At 40.4% G+C, this 15363-nt stretch overlaps 1 protein-coding gene across 4 annotated transcripts in view; it reads right to left on the reverse strand.

The window, feature by feature from the left end:
- Positions 1–616: 616 nt before the first annotated feature.
- The window catches only part of LOC102544052 (ankyrin repeat domain-containing protein 26-like), a 60331-nt gene continuing 45584 nt past the window's right edge, over positions 617–15363 (reverse strand). For all 4 annotated transcript variants that reach the window (XM_072954326.1, XM_072954325.1, XM_072954327.1 and 1 more), the window contains 5 exons: positions 9421–9786; positions 8635–8840; positions 6801–7035; positions 2053–2098; positions 617–892 (listed from right to left, as the gene is read on the reverse strand). In XM_072954326.1, coding sequence (XP_072810427.1) covers positions 837–892; positions 2053–2098; positions 6801–7035; positions 8635–8840; positions 9421–9786 — 909 coding nt within the window. In that variant the 3' untranslated portion in view covers positions 617–836. The remainder of the gene's footprint in view (positions 893–2052; positions 2099–6800; positions 7036–8634; positions 8841–9420; positions 9787–15363) is intronic.

Below are 15363 nucleotides of genomic sequence, written 5' to 3' on the forward strand. Positions count from 1 at the left end.
TTACATACAATTTAACACGTGACAGGAAAAGGAGAAAGGCACTTTCTGAAAAACAAACGACTTCTTGGCGAGAGGGAAGAGCAAGAGAAGTTACGGTAGAACAAGTGCATTTAGGAAAGAGAAATGACGCCTTAGGAGAATGTACGGGAGAGATGACAGGTTTGTGACAACGTCCGTTTGCGTCTGGTGCTCAGAACTTGTCTCTAATTTTAAGACTGCTTCCAAAAGGTAAGTAAATAAATAAGAGAAGATGAAAAGCCTGAGGCAGGTTTCATTTCTCCATGAGGAATCATCTGTGAATCAGTGTTTAAGGTAACATGCAGAAAGGCTGATGGCACCGTAACGATTGTTGGGATCCATCAGAACACTGGAACAGCCACAGCAGATCCAAACGCTGTCCGTCTAAATCTTTAGGTCTATAGACAGTGATTAACACTGGAAAATTCAAAAAAGCTATCAATCAACACTGCTCAACATCAACGACAAGTTTTGTGGGTGGTTGGGTGCTGTTTAAACAGCTGGCATCCGGGCTCGGTTTGAGTATATAATACTCCAAAGTGCTGGGTTTTATTCCCAAAAATCTGCTTTAAAGTCAATGAGATGCAGAAAAACGTGGTTTAAAATAATTCATAGATTTTAATCATGCACATAGAATGCAAGAGTATTTCCCCTTAATAAACAGTGTCAGTATCTTAATGGGAAATAACTAAAATGTTTGGCAAACAGCCCAGCAGGTAAAACGTTTACTATTTATCTTGTAGATCGTGCACTTTTTCTTCAAAATCTCCACATATTCTTGACGTGCTTTTGAAATCAGATCTTCACTTAGACTTGACTCATCCATCAAGCCTACGAGAGAGTCCATAGGACTTAGATTCAAGTTCAGTAGTAGCTGGAAAGAAAATGAAAGAATTAGATTCTTTACTTAAAATCCTTCATAGGTAACTAAATGTCAGTTTACTTTTTAAGAAAAGCTGAGACTTTTCCAAGTTTTAAGAAGAATGAAAAATACCTACATACGATTACAACACAAAACACAAGATTACTACTCTAGACTTTGCCCAGGGCTGCATGTTGAATTAACTGCTCTTGTGGCTAAGGATCAGAGCGCCTGGTTTTCTCATTCTTCATTCATTTACTCAGCAACCATGTGCTAAGGCACTGTGACAAGCACTGGAACCACAAGATGAAGATGACAGTCCACCCTGAACTGAAAGATCATGTACCGTTAACTGGCAAAATAGATGAACAGGCAGTTTCGGTACAGAGACATAAATGCCATGACAGGTATACAAGAGGGCAGAGTTGGAACACTCAGAAGGGATGTCCAGCTTTGTGTCAATATTGTCCCCTCTTTGGTGGCCGTGATGTGTAAGCAGATACCTGAAGGAGGAGGAGAAAGTGTGGGAGGGAGAGGCAAGAAGCAAACACAAAGAGCAGAGGCAGGAAGGGCACCGGCGGAGCTGGACGCAGTCTGACCAGTCGCTGGAGCCAAGGGGCAGAGCAGGGGAGAAAAGAGATACGGCTGAAGACTCTGGCAAGAGCCAAATCGATGTGGGTGTTTTTCTTCCAAACTAAGGAATTTGGGATTTTTCCTGAGGGCAAAAGGTTAACCAGTGACAAAGTGAATGACAAGAAATTGTCACCCACCAGGTGACAGCTATATGAACCGAGATTGCTTGAGTCTGGGTTTTTGGCCTCAGTCACTACCAGGAACTCGAGAAGCTGATGACCTCCACGCTTTCTGAGAACAGGGCCGTGTGCAGGTGACAGGCCCATGGGGACAGCAGGAGAGGAAGGGCACAGCCAGAAATAGAGAACACAGACTTCTTGAGTTTTTTTTTTTAAAGCTATGGATCATGATGTATAAATGAGGAATAAATATATCATTATGAATGAAATTATGCGCTCACATTTTTCATCAGCTATGTGTAAGAAAAAAGCTTAACATGGTATCTGTTATTCAAGCAATAGAAAGGGGTGCCATTTACTGTTTACAGTGTATTTCAGAAATCAACGTCTAAATTTAATTCAGAAATGTTGGCAACATACCTTCTTTTAATTCTCTAGATATATTGTTTATCAGTTTCTTCCGCATCTGCAATAAGTCAAATATTTTTAATGTTTAAGTGAAACAAGAAACACTATCATAGGAATGACAGCTAGCTTATGAAATGTGGCCTTTAAATAATACTTTTAGAGACTTGACTTAACGTGGGGATTGCTTAAACAGAAAAATAATCACATGAATAAAATAAAATAAATTCCTACTTACTTTGATTTTAGATAACAGAGAACACATATCTGTGAGGCTACTTAGATTCCCCTGATGGAAAGCACAGTGAGCCCTGCCCTGTCCGATGCACATAATCTCAGAGGGCAACGCCCGATCTCATTGGCACGAAGAGTTTCAACAGTTCAAGTCATGTCTCACACTGAATTCATTGCTCTGCAGTTCTTAGAAAAACTGCCCTTTGTAAAAGTTTAGCTTTTTTTAACTTTAATGGATTTTTCCTTAAAATGAGCTTTCCATTCCTGCACTTTTAGAAAACTAAAATTTTAAGGTCTGTTCTATGCTAATGTTTTTAGCACAGAATCGTAGATACATAAAATGAAGAAAGGGGTTCTGTTATAATAATGTCAAGTGAAAATTCTACTTGCAGACAAGTTAAGCAAATGTGTTTTGCTCTCTGTAGATGACTAAAATATTTATGTCAGAAAATCTGCTTGAAGAGAAGAAAAGGAGAGGCTAGCGCCAGTTTTCAAAGTTGGTTTCTGATTCACAACTTCCTAGAGCTAGAAACAAGGAAAACAATACCTAATTCTTTAACTGTAACTTTGTTTCCGTTCTAGAGACTAGGGCCAACTTTTTGAAACTTGACTTAATTAGTTACGTATTTAATTATGAAATGTGTGGGGACACTTCAAACTACAAGTGTCCCCATCTAGAGTGCTCTTTTAAAAATCTTTCTTATGAAAGTCACCCGCTCACTAAACAGGTTCTAAACAGTACACCAGACATAAACACTGCGGTGGTAACAGCGATATGAGAGCCGAGGCTTCTGTAAATGTTAGGTGCAAAGACAAAATTTGGGGCTACCATTTGCCAGTATTTTCAGAGACTGTTTTCCATAACACTGTCTGACAAGAGCATTCTAGAGAGGCCTGATGCCATCAACAACATGACAACAGTGCCAGGAGGGTCCTGTGAAGTGAAAAACGCCTAGCAGATGAAGGGAGAAGCCTTGACTGAAATAATTTCATATAACCATTAATAAACACTATGCAAAATGTAGATCACACTTTTACATGAGTTGAATGTAAGATTACTCTCTTTTTCTCTGCAAAGCTATTTTCCTAAACACGTACTTCTGGGACCTTTATGCTTCTATCTAGGTGAGGACCCCCATGTCCTGATGGTGGAAGTGGTCTGAAGTCCAACATTAATAAGGAGAAGGCACCTGCAGTTTTACTTAAACTTTTCCATTTAACAAAAACACAGTAAGGTGAGAAAATTATACACAGGAAGACAATGTAACAGCAAGTTTTAATTCTAATGATTTTTAATTAGGAGGATTCTCTCATAACTGGCGGTTTGCAGACTATGTCCCATAGAAATGGAAGGTCCCACTGGGGACACTGCAGGATTGAGGTCAAAACTGAGGTCACAAGCTGGAAGATAACGCTGCCCTTTCTGAGATCAATTTGATAAAAACAGACTTGCCACACACGTAGACACACATGTTCATTTCCAAAGTGAATATATTTTCAGATTATTGATACTTTTAAGTTAAAACTTGGTATCATTCTTATTTTAAATGTTATAAAAATAAGTACAATTCCAGAAATGTAATAAAATCAAGTCATTTAACCGCTCTGATTCATCATACTGTTGTAAATAGGTTAATGAAGGAAATGACACTTGTCAGTTTGTAACTATTAAATACATGTATTTTGCTTCAGAGAAAAGAAATAAAGAATTTGTTGATCAAAGAGCTAAAAAATTAACTACAGAGAAAAAAGTGAATGAAAGAAAAAGAACTGGAAGAAGCTGAGTGACTGGCTTTCAAAAGATAACACGCTTCCTCATTTGTCCATTCAGACAAAATGGAACGAGGGCAGGAGGGAGTCCACAGGGCAGAGAGCTGATACCAGAAACAAGGTTACTGAACTCTGCCTCTGCCTTATGAGAAGTGAGCTTAACTACTGTGATAGTTTGATTAGAATTAAAATTCAGAGTGAATGTGCGCTGCCTTGGAAGCCTACTTTTAAAAGAAACGTGACCAGATCCTGCTGAGATGCAGTGCTGTGTCATGTCATGTAAAAAGTTAAAGTCTTCGGAATATTAATCGTTTTAGCTCTGGTGCACTGGTATAATCCCATTTAGAAAAGGGGCTGCTAAACTGAATGGACATTTGAGAAATTTAAAAATTAGTTAAATAAGTCATTAGAAAATGTTTGAAAGTGTCAGTAATACACCAAAAGTCCAAAATCGGTGAGTGTAAAGTTTAGTCTTCCTATTTAAAATAGATTTGAAGGACATTTATTAACTATTGTGGCCATGCTTCATGTTAGGCACACCAATACTTAAAAGCTCTTGAACATAAAAAAGTCTTTAAAACAGAGAAATTTTGTCTGTTATAATACTGTCTGGGATCAATTTTTAAGTTTTCAGTTCTCAGAAAAAAATTCTATGTGCAAGAAAATCTAACAGTGACGTATCTGCTCAGGCTAATTTTAACTTTTTGTATTTTATAGTAACATAATTAAATAACACAATTGAGTAAAACTGTAAAATTGCTTCTGACATGTAGGACAAAACATCCCAGAAATAACTAGAATGTGAAATCTGAGGGTACAAACTGGCAAAGCAGATATGGGGTCCCATCTGTTACCACTACAACCATGTCAAGGGACAAGGCTGTACTTCATGCAACAGTAAGAGAGGCAATAAACCCAAGTGTTATGAACTGGAAAAAACTTGCTTCGACCACCAGCATGACTAAAATCACAGACTTAGAGCAATACTTCTGTCAAGTTAGAAAAAAAAAAATGCTGAGTAAGCTGGAACTTCACAGTAGGAACAGTCCAAAATGTTAAAACCTTGCACATAAAGGAGAATGTTACATTCAATCTCAATGCCATTTTTGACATTTTGCTTTCTAGAACCATAGCTGAAAAGCTGTGGAAGTCTGTTGTTTTGTTAAGCCCCATGCAAAAACCCATCCCTTTCTGTCATTTTAAACAGTATGTTCACAGCTCACATAGCATTACTTTATGTTTTCCCAGCAGAAGTAATTACATCCCTAGCAATTCCACAAGGCATCTTCCTTCTCTAAGTCTACTAAGAAATCTGTAAGCAGTAACTGTACAATAATAGCTCCTGTGAGGCGCCAGGCAGCGCCGAGGGAGCCGTGTCTCTGCACCTGGACAGAGCGGGGCTTGTTAACCTCCCTGCTCAACCTAGCATGATTCGGCCCCACGGCCCCACAGAAGAACTACGTGTACCTTGGAACTACAACACTGAGTTTAAAATAAATTATTTTCCTGTGTACCTAGAAGTACTAAAAAACAGACACCTCTTTCCTCCAAAAACATTAAAGGAAACAACTGTCCTCAGGAGTCTTCTCCTGCATTGCTTTTGCACTCACACTCTTTCACCATCATCCTGTAAAGTGACACACTCGTGAGTTTTTGGTGACAACGAATGAAAACATTTCGAGTTTGCATCATGCTTAGCCACTGATGGAAGTGTTAGCCATGCATTTTTTTTTAACACCACGCAGTCCGGTTTCATGACTCTGAAGCACTTACACTCAATTTACCCACAACACTGTCTATGAAACCTGAGCTTTTCTTCTTTGATTTATTATGACATGAAGCCAAGTGAGAAAAAGCAGGTTGAGACCTCACTCAACAAGGGCCCGTGCTACCCTTCTCTACATCAAGATCATGAAAACATCATCAAACCATAAACCCACGCGCACCGATTTCAATGGCTATTTTAACAACGATACACAACGAAAACTGGTTGTAATTTAAAGACTCCCTATCGTTGCACCTCGGTATTCCTGCAGGTGAGGGCAAGACAGAGACATAAGCGAACTTCATTTTAAAAACTTAAATATTTGCTTTACTTGACTACATCTTTAGAAATGTTCTACAATTGCTCAATAAGACATTTTATAACAATTAAAATAACAATGCTGTAAGTAAAATAGTAATTAAGAATGTAGTCTTACAGAAGGAAATGATAAAAATTTTAAACTTCAAAACAGAAAATGTTTTTAGCGTTACAAGTTTATTGAATTCATAAAAAGAATTTACCTTGGGTTCCTTTAAATAAAAAACATCCATATGTGATTAAGTATCTCGATGCCAATCATTTACTTATGCTGAGGGGTAGATAAACTGGGGTGCAGCAAAACTTGAAAATGACTATGAACCAATGCCAAACGAAAATCAATCAGAAGCTAAGCCAAACACTGGAAAGTGTATCTCCAGTTATTAGGCAATAATACTTAATTTCTAAAATAGAATTTAAAATGGAGCTTTTTAAGAATTTTAAAATTTGTCACTTTAGTTGCATTTATTGAATAAAGTTAATGACAGGTATCTCTTGAAAATTACAAGTCCTGGGACTTTAAAAATAAAATTTGTGTCTCCTTCATTAGCACAATTAATTATGGCTTTTACTTAGTGTGCGTAAGTCAAATAAACAACTCAGAATTTCATCAAATTAAAAACAAGAATTATATCAGAAATCTGAAGCCCAAGGGAAAGAAGATAAAATAACTAACCTTCAACAGATCGCTCATGCTGGTTGTAGGGTGTGGAAAATTCCTGAAGCGCCTTTTTCGAGTAAGACGACTCCATTCGGGCTCCACGCTAGTACTAGAACTTTCAGCAGTACTAGAACTTTCAGCAGCAGGCGGTCTATCAACAGGCCGTGCGGGAACAGAGCTGAGGAAAGAACTCTTGTGCTGTTTCTCCAGCTGAAGTTCAGTGTTCATCTCGGCCAGCCTCTCATTAGCCCTGCGAGGATCGCAAAGCAGATTTCATTCATTTCGTTTTTTTCCTAAGTGATGTGTATTTCTAAAGTTGCTATAATAGTAAACAGATTGTCCCGTTAAACTGTTTTGACACCCAAAAATAAGTCAGCACAGACCTACTGTAAATGATTACAGTTTAAAACTGTCCTGAGAACGACGTATGTGCCTGGGGGGGGAGTGCTTAACTAACAAGTACTTCAACATGGGGAGAGTCAGAGATGGAGACGCCCCCACAGAGGATCCCCGCTGCCTTCTGCACTGGCTGCACCTAGACATACTCACCCTCAGGAAACCAGTTCAGAAATAAAAAATAAACCATCCCTCAAAGCCATTTTCAAGCATTTGCTTTCACCCCCCTCATATACACATTTCACGCATTACCTGGGAGAAATCAAGCACGCGGCACTGAGCAACAGTTTAGAGCCACCACCTCTGGGGGGCACCAGGCGGCAGAGTCGATGGTGGGAAAGAACTACGACACCGCCAGGGGCAATTTCAAGTGTCCCCCAATGTCCCAAAGCTCACTTTGTTACTTTGCTTTTACCAGAGGCCTACATCAGCACCTGCTTTCCACAACCAAAAAAAAACCTCAAGCGGATTTTCACTTTCATAAAAAAAAAAAAAAAAGCAAAAAGCCAGAATAGCACTGGGTGCTTGTTTTAGCCCAAGCCATCAGGGGGGCAATGGGCACCCCGAGCAGCGAGAGGGGGCCCCACCGAGCTCCTTCCCCAGAACCACACAGTATCCCGGCATCACGCCGCCACGGCTTCGGACTGTGTCTGTGAGCACCTGTGCTTTATGCATTATTTATTTTATGTATCCACCAGCAAGATGTGTCCTAAGGTAACTGCCTTTTTGCTTTACACCGACAACTTTCATAGGAACACTCTAGTTTTGGATAGCGGGGAGACCTGTAGCTCATAACACTGCTACTCAGGCACCGGAGGTGGGACTCGCCCTTTCGGTCTTCCACACACCCCCTCGGGCAGGCCACCACATTCTTTTTAGCCACTTTGTGAACCACTATACTGCCCTTCACCCCGATGTGAATTTCCCCTACTCACCAAGCATGCCTTTACGTAGCGGAGACAAACTTAGAAGGACACAGTACTTCGTCTCAGGGTGCCCACGAGCAGTGACACCAAATATCACAATCAAGAAAGTAAATTCACCAAACACCAGCATGGGGCCCCTTGGGTTTATGTTGTACTCTTCCAAAACACAGTTAACTTTAAACTCATTAACATTTCTATTTATGGGAATTCCAACTAGAAATTTTGTGATAATATGGCTGTCTAAATTACAAAGTTTGCAAAACCCCTAGCTTAAAGACTAGACCAGGTTAAATATATGCAAATTAAAAAATAAAGTCATGTAAAAGCAACAAAAGGCAGGGAGATGCAAACTGCCCTGGACTGACATTTTAAAGGAGAGTTCATTTACTAACACCATTTCCCAAAATTACACTGTCTAGTCAGCGTTCACTTGCTACCCACCTCACGAACCTGGCTCAATAAAAATGATGCCTTAGAGACAAATTAGTGACCTAAATTATTTTGTATAATTCTATGTTTTGACTTACGAGTTTAGTTGATTTGCCAGTGACACTCTATTTTTTAGCTCTTCCAGGTACAGCTGCCTGTATTTTTCCAATTCTTTTTCATTACAATCAAACTGAGAAGTTTTCCTTCTCAGTTCCGTTTCCAGGTCTTGAACTCTGTGTTCCATCTGACTCACTGAAGCACGTTTACACTCTCTGAGCAAGTCTTCCTGAGATGCTGCTTGTGCCTACAGCAAATTAAAAGGACACAATTTTAAAAATACTTACAACCTGAGTAATTACAGTCTATTTGCTCCCTTTAGTTTTGAGTCAGTGATTCAGAGAGCAATTTTAAGTGTGGAAAAAAAGCTGAACTTTAAAATACTTATCATCAATGTCAAGTGAATTAAATCTGAATTATGAAATGAAAGTGGAATCACCCTTATATTAGTACTCATGTAATGTGATAGTTCAAAGAATAATAGGATCAATCTAAACTTTTAAAAATTGAAGAATACAACCTAGGAGTAATCCAAGAATGTGGCACAGTATTTACATCACAATATATGCTTTTCCTCCTAGTGGTCTTGATTTACACCAATTGGTCTTAAAAATGATTGTCTAGTGAGAGTTGTTCTGAAACATCAATTTAGTGATAGTAATGATGGAAACTGAATTATTTAAAGGGAGTAACAAATGCGGCCTTCCTTCCAGAAATCTACAAAACAAACTGCTATATGGGAAGTAGAGGGAACACATAAAATGTACACATCCGAACTGTAATTCTCTGCGAAGTGAGTTAAAGCACCTTACAGATCAGTGTCTCACCTGTAAAAACTGGCTGATTTCTTTCAGTTTTTCTACTACATCATGTCTTCCTTGCTTTTCAGTTTCCCGTCTGTACTGCACAGCTCGCCTGAATTTTTTCAGTGTTTTTACTACATCCCGTCTTGTTTGTTCTTCAGTCTCCCGTTTGTCCTGCTCCACTTGACTGTGTTCCACTGCATTCATTTCGAGGTGACGTCTGAGGTTTTCTGCTTCTTCCTCCAACTTCTTCTTCTCCTCCTCTAGTGCTTCACATTTCTTTTGCATCTGTTTCACAGATAATATCTCCTTTAGAAGAAGCTGAGTTTCTGCACTCAGACGGAGAAGTACTGAAGACGTAGATTCGTCTTTTGCTGGAAGATCAGCATTCTGCGTGAAAAAGGTAAAATTGTTTGGTAATGAGGTTAGCAGACTGAGAACAGCCTAACTCTAACCCAGCATCAAAGGTTGAAATAAATTCAGTTACAATAAAATGGTATATCTACCTTGTGGAATGGAGAAACTCAAACTACTCAGAAAATCAAGAAAAAAAGTTCAAACCACCAAGAGTCACAGAAATATACTGTTCACTGTCATCATCTTTGTTATACATTTGTACTTGATTTTACACTCTGATGTTTCTGTAATTGTTTCATGTCTTTCCTACATAAAATGACTACAAGGCACCTCTTAGTAGAAAGTCTCTTACCCTTTCCTTCCCCAAGTCTTAACTCTTCATGATTTTTAAAGTTTTAGGGAGATCATATTGAATTACTTAGGGCTGAATTAATAAATGCCTCCCAAAACAAGACTTTGAAAAAAAGACTGCAATTAATACATCTTACAAATATGGATTCTAATGCCATAAGCCCTTCTCTGAACTACAAATATCTTATGCTTGTTTGAATTGCATTCCAAGGAGCAATGAATGATTCACAGAGTTAAGGAGAAATCCATCTCCTAGTGTAGTGGTTTAGTAAGATGACCCATACACTTTTCTAAACAAACAAAACAGCCTTCATTCTTGTAATCCTGTGTGGCTCGCCACAAAACAAGAGAACATACTCAACAAAAACAAACAAAAAAACTTGCTGGAATTTCAGTGACACTGACTTGGGAAGAACTGCTCTCCTTCAGACAGAAGGATTGTTTGCTAAGACAAGGCAGGCGGAGGTGGTGGTTGTAAAACATCTCTACAAATTCCTTGACACTTCCCCTGCGAAATTCCCTCCCCTGAAGTAGGTACTGGCCTCAGTTAACTGGTTTCTAGGGGACAGAATGTGGGGGCACTGCTGTGTGATTTCTAAGGCTAAATGGCCTCTGACTTTCACTCCATAGGGACGCTCACCCTTAGAACCCAGCCACCACGCTGTGAAGCCCAGGCCACCTACTGAGTCTTTGTACACACAGCTGTCCCAGCTGATGACTCCAGGGAATATCCTTAACCAAAGCCAGCTCCAACTTCCAGACATGGGCATGAACAAGCCTTTAGATTATTCTAGTGCCCGCTTGATGCCAAGTGGAGAAGAAATGGGCTGGCTCCACTGAGCCTTGTCTAAACACAGATTTGGGAACCAAGCAAATGCTGTTTTGAGTCACCAGGTTTTGAGGCAGTTTATTATATAAATTATTAGCAACAAATAACTGGCACAGATATTGATATTAAAAATGGGGCACAGCCATTAAAAAAGAACCCAAAATGTGGGGACGCCTTTGCACCTGGAGGTAGGTGAAACCTGAACAGATGCAGAGAAGAGTAAGAGTGAAAACCCAAAGTGTCCACGAGACTGTTAGTGGAAGCCTGAGGGCCCTTGAAGGGCTGAGAGTGAAGGCTTCTAGGCCAGGGAAGAAAATGACGACCCTGAAACCGGAGGCAACGGGACTCTTGCTACCGAACAGCTGAAAGTAAAGTTGATGAGACACGCTAAAACAAACAAAAAGATTATTAAATATAAAGGAACCAGGACTCACTGGGTTCAAATATCTGTACCCCATTTAAAGCATCTCCACATGCCCAATGGTCACATAATGGGTAAGCAGAGAAATGGCTTCCGGGCTAAGATCAAATCTAGGGTGCTGCCAGGAAAACAGTCTGAAGATGAAGCCAAGACTTTGTTAAGACCTTGGAAAGATTTAACGTGCTGCCTCAAATTCCTTTAAAGATCTTAAAAGCATAAGAATTTCAAAGGCATGGCCCCCCAACAGCTTCACAGGAAGCCCAAGGTGAAGAGTTTATCTCAAAAAGACGTGAGAGTAGCCTTTCCAATGGCAGGAACCCCAATAAAATTCACAGGAAATTCAAAGTTTTAAAGAGAACTGTGCTAGCAAAACTACTGCTTGCTAGCTTGGACTGAAAGAGACAAGACAGTGCAAAATGGGAAGAGGCCTTTGGGCCTCTTTTCTTAGAAGGTCTACAAGGAGGAAGCTGGCTTGAGAGAACTGCTCAGCTGCAAACACAGGTCACTGCTCATGAAAGGGACAGAACAAAGAGCTTAGAGAGGGCAGCGAAGGAGAACCCCTCCCAGGGTTAGGACTAAGTCCTAATCAAAGAGCCAACAGCATCAGGCTGCACTGCAGAACAGGTACGGGCCAGCGGGCCTCCCATCTTCCATCTGTGAGTGAGGGAGTCCTCAGCAGTTCAGGAGAATGCTGGGTGTGTGGCGGCAAATAACCCGTGTCTCCTTATCCTCAAGCCTCAGCACTGAGAGGCGTGTACCCAAGGGCTGTACTCCAGAAAGCACGCCCAGGAACCTCAGCCCCTCCTGGACCTGGTGAAGATGGGAAAGTAAGACCCTGGGCTGGAGCCTGAGCCTAACACCACAGCGACCGAGACCTGCTCACGACCGAGTAGGGACAAGTGGATTTCTTGTATGGAAGCAGTAACAAAACATTGTGGCTAGTGAGTAGATTATGCTGGTTTTTGAATGTCTCCATAAATTTTCAAAATTAATTCCATAAAAAAGGTACAATATGGGCCAACCTTAAGTGCCCTGCTCCTAATGAACAGAAAACGGTGAAAGTGGCACTGACTGAACAGCAGGGCTCGGTTTGAAAAGGCACTTCAGCTTCTGCCTCGCTCTTAACCCTGAAACCCAGTCTCAGGCGGGCAAGCTCAGGCCACAGAGACAGCTTCCGTGTTCCAGGGGAGGTGGTCCACCTGCCCACCCCACCTAAGCCACAGCCCACCGCCGACATCAACCATCAGACATCAGCGGATGAACCTTCACGTGATTCCAGCCCCCTGCCTTCGAGCTGCCCCACCTGAAGCTGAGAGGAATAGAGGCCAGCTGTCTTGGCCACACTTTTCCTAAGTGTAGGTTGTGAACGAAGTAAATGCTTATTTAAGCCACTGAACTTTGGGGAGTTTGTTAGGCAAAAACAGATAAACAGAAGTGTGGATGAAAAAACAGTAAGAAATGTAACTTGAATAGAGTAGAAATTGGTCTCCTATAAACTGGAATGTAACAAACGTTGAGATTATCTTATTAATGACAAAGTGCTGATGAGAAGCAGCAGGTAACTGAAAGAAAGACCTCAGAACTAGCGAGAAGGAAGATGCTTTAGAGTCCCCTCCAATTACAGCTTCTTACAAACAGGCATGTATTTCACAGTTTCCCCTCAACTTTGAGGATAAGGAAGGCTGGTAAGCAAGGAGACACAGGATTTGAAGTCTAATAATTGAAAAACAACTAGGAATAGTCAGTTTACCAAAATCAACCTTTTTACCTCATCTCAACGAACTGAACTTCTAAGAGAACAGGCAGCTTTGAGAACTTACTAATCTAGCACTCACTCTTCATTTTCCTTTCCTCAGAGAGAAAATAAAATATTAAGGAACCATAAATGTAGCGTCCTTTGGCAGTATTTAAATTAAATACAATTTTTCCTTTACCTTACTTAAAAGCTCGTTGGTAAGGGAAGGTAAGACTGTCTCAGCTTCATGTTGTAGCACAATGTTTCTCCATATCACACAGATTGGCTTTGAACTTTTGAAATTCAAATTACTAATCTGTTATCTGTTTCTGATAAACTGATTGAATATTATCTAATTTTTAACAGCTGTACTCTTGGAAAATTTTCCTTGGATGGGATGAAATATTTATTTCATTAATTATGCATTAAGCTATAGACTACAGCTAGGCACCTCTCCTTTTAAGTAAAAGGAGGTAGACACAGGGAGCTGAGAATGCAGGATCTGCACCAAGAACAAGATAGGCACCAGAGTTACACACAGGAACCAAGCCAAAAGAGGACTTCATCGTGCACCGCAAGATGATGGATTAGAGAGGCTTCCAAAGAGGAAGGTTGAATTAATCTTTTCCAGGCTTAATCTTTTGTCTCTAGGTAGTGAAATCTATGGATGAGTCTATGAATTATAATGAGTGCAACATAATGAAGTATATTGCAGACTGAGTCAGCAGATCCCGTGACCATGATTTGATGGAAACTGGAGTGAAGTGGGAGGCACTGGGTGAGAAACTAAAGGTCTGAATGGGGGGAAGGAATGGACTTTACCTTTGCAAGCCTATTTTCTGTCATATCACAGAGTCAGCAAGGCATAAGCTGGCCACAGGCCCCTTCAGGACGCAGCAGATCTCCACAGAAGTGGAGTTACAGACATTCTGCGACACTGACTATTTATTATGATGTAAAACAACTGGTACTATGCAAGAAGACACGGAAAGAGTTCTCATAACATCTGAATTGGTACTGGCATAGGACAGACATAGATCAATGCATCACCACTGAGAATCTAAAAGAAACCCTCACATTTACAGTCAATTGATTTTCAATACGAGTGTCAAATAACTGAATGAGACAGTAATAGTCTTTTTAACAAATGGTACAGGGACAACTGGATATCCACATGCAAAAGAACAAAATTCGACCTCTACCTCATACAACATATATATAAAACTAACTAAGTGAAAGAGCTAAACCTACAAAGTTCTTAGAAGAAAACACAGGCGTGTGTCTTCATGACTGGATCTGGCACTTGTTTCTTAGGGCAGTAAAAGACAGAAATAGATTAACTGAACTTCATCAAAATTAAAAACTTCTACTCTTCAAAAGACACCATCAAGAAGGTAAGAAGGCAAGCTCCTGAACAGGAGGAAATACTTGAAAATCCTACATCTGATCGAAGGCTTGCACCCAGGATACAAAAAGGACTCTGACAATTCAATCATAAAAAGACAGCCCAATTTGAAAATGGGCAAAAACCTAAACAGACAGGTCTTCAAAGAAGATACACAGATAAGCACATGAAAAGATCCCCAACATTCTTAGTCATCAGAAAAATGCAAATCAAAGCCACAACGAGATGCCAGTTCACACCTACCAGGAGAGCTGATGACCAGTGATGACAGGAATGCATAGAAATTGGGAGAATTATACACTTTGGATAAAAATGTTAGATGGTGCAGCCACTCTGGAAAACAGTATGGCAGGTCCTCAGAAGGTTAAACAGAGTTACCATATGACCCATATGACACCATTTCCATTCTTAAGTATATTCCCCAAAGAAATGTTCACAGCAGCATTATTAGCAATAGCCAAAAAGCAGAGGCAACCCAAAGGTCCATCAACTGATGGATGGATAAATGGTTTAGCCCCACAACCGACTACTGTTCGACAATAAACAGAAATGGAAATACTGACAAGCGCTGTAACATGGATGAACCTTGAAGACGTGTTGTCAAATGAAAAAAGCTAATCATGAAGGACTGCAGAGCATGTGATTCCATTCCTGGGAAATACCCAGAACAGTCACATCTGTAGAGACAGAAGTCAGACTAGTGGTTGCCGGGGGGTGGGGGGGCTGCGGTGCTGGGGGTGATGGCCAAGGGATGCAGGCTTTCTTTTTGGGGTGATGGGAATGTTCTAAAATTGATTGTGGTGACAGCTACACATCTCTGAACATACTAGGAGATACTAACGATGCATCCTAAATGGGTGAATTATATG

The sequence above is a fragment of the Vicugna pacos genome, chromosome 34 (assembly GCF_048564905.1).
Source record: "Vicugna pacos chromosome 34, VicPac4, whole genome shotgun sequence".
NCBI classification, from domain to species: domain Eukaryota; kingdom Metazoa; phylum Chordata; class Mammalia; order Artiodactyla; family Camelidae; genus Vicugna; species Vicugna pacos.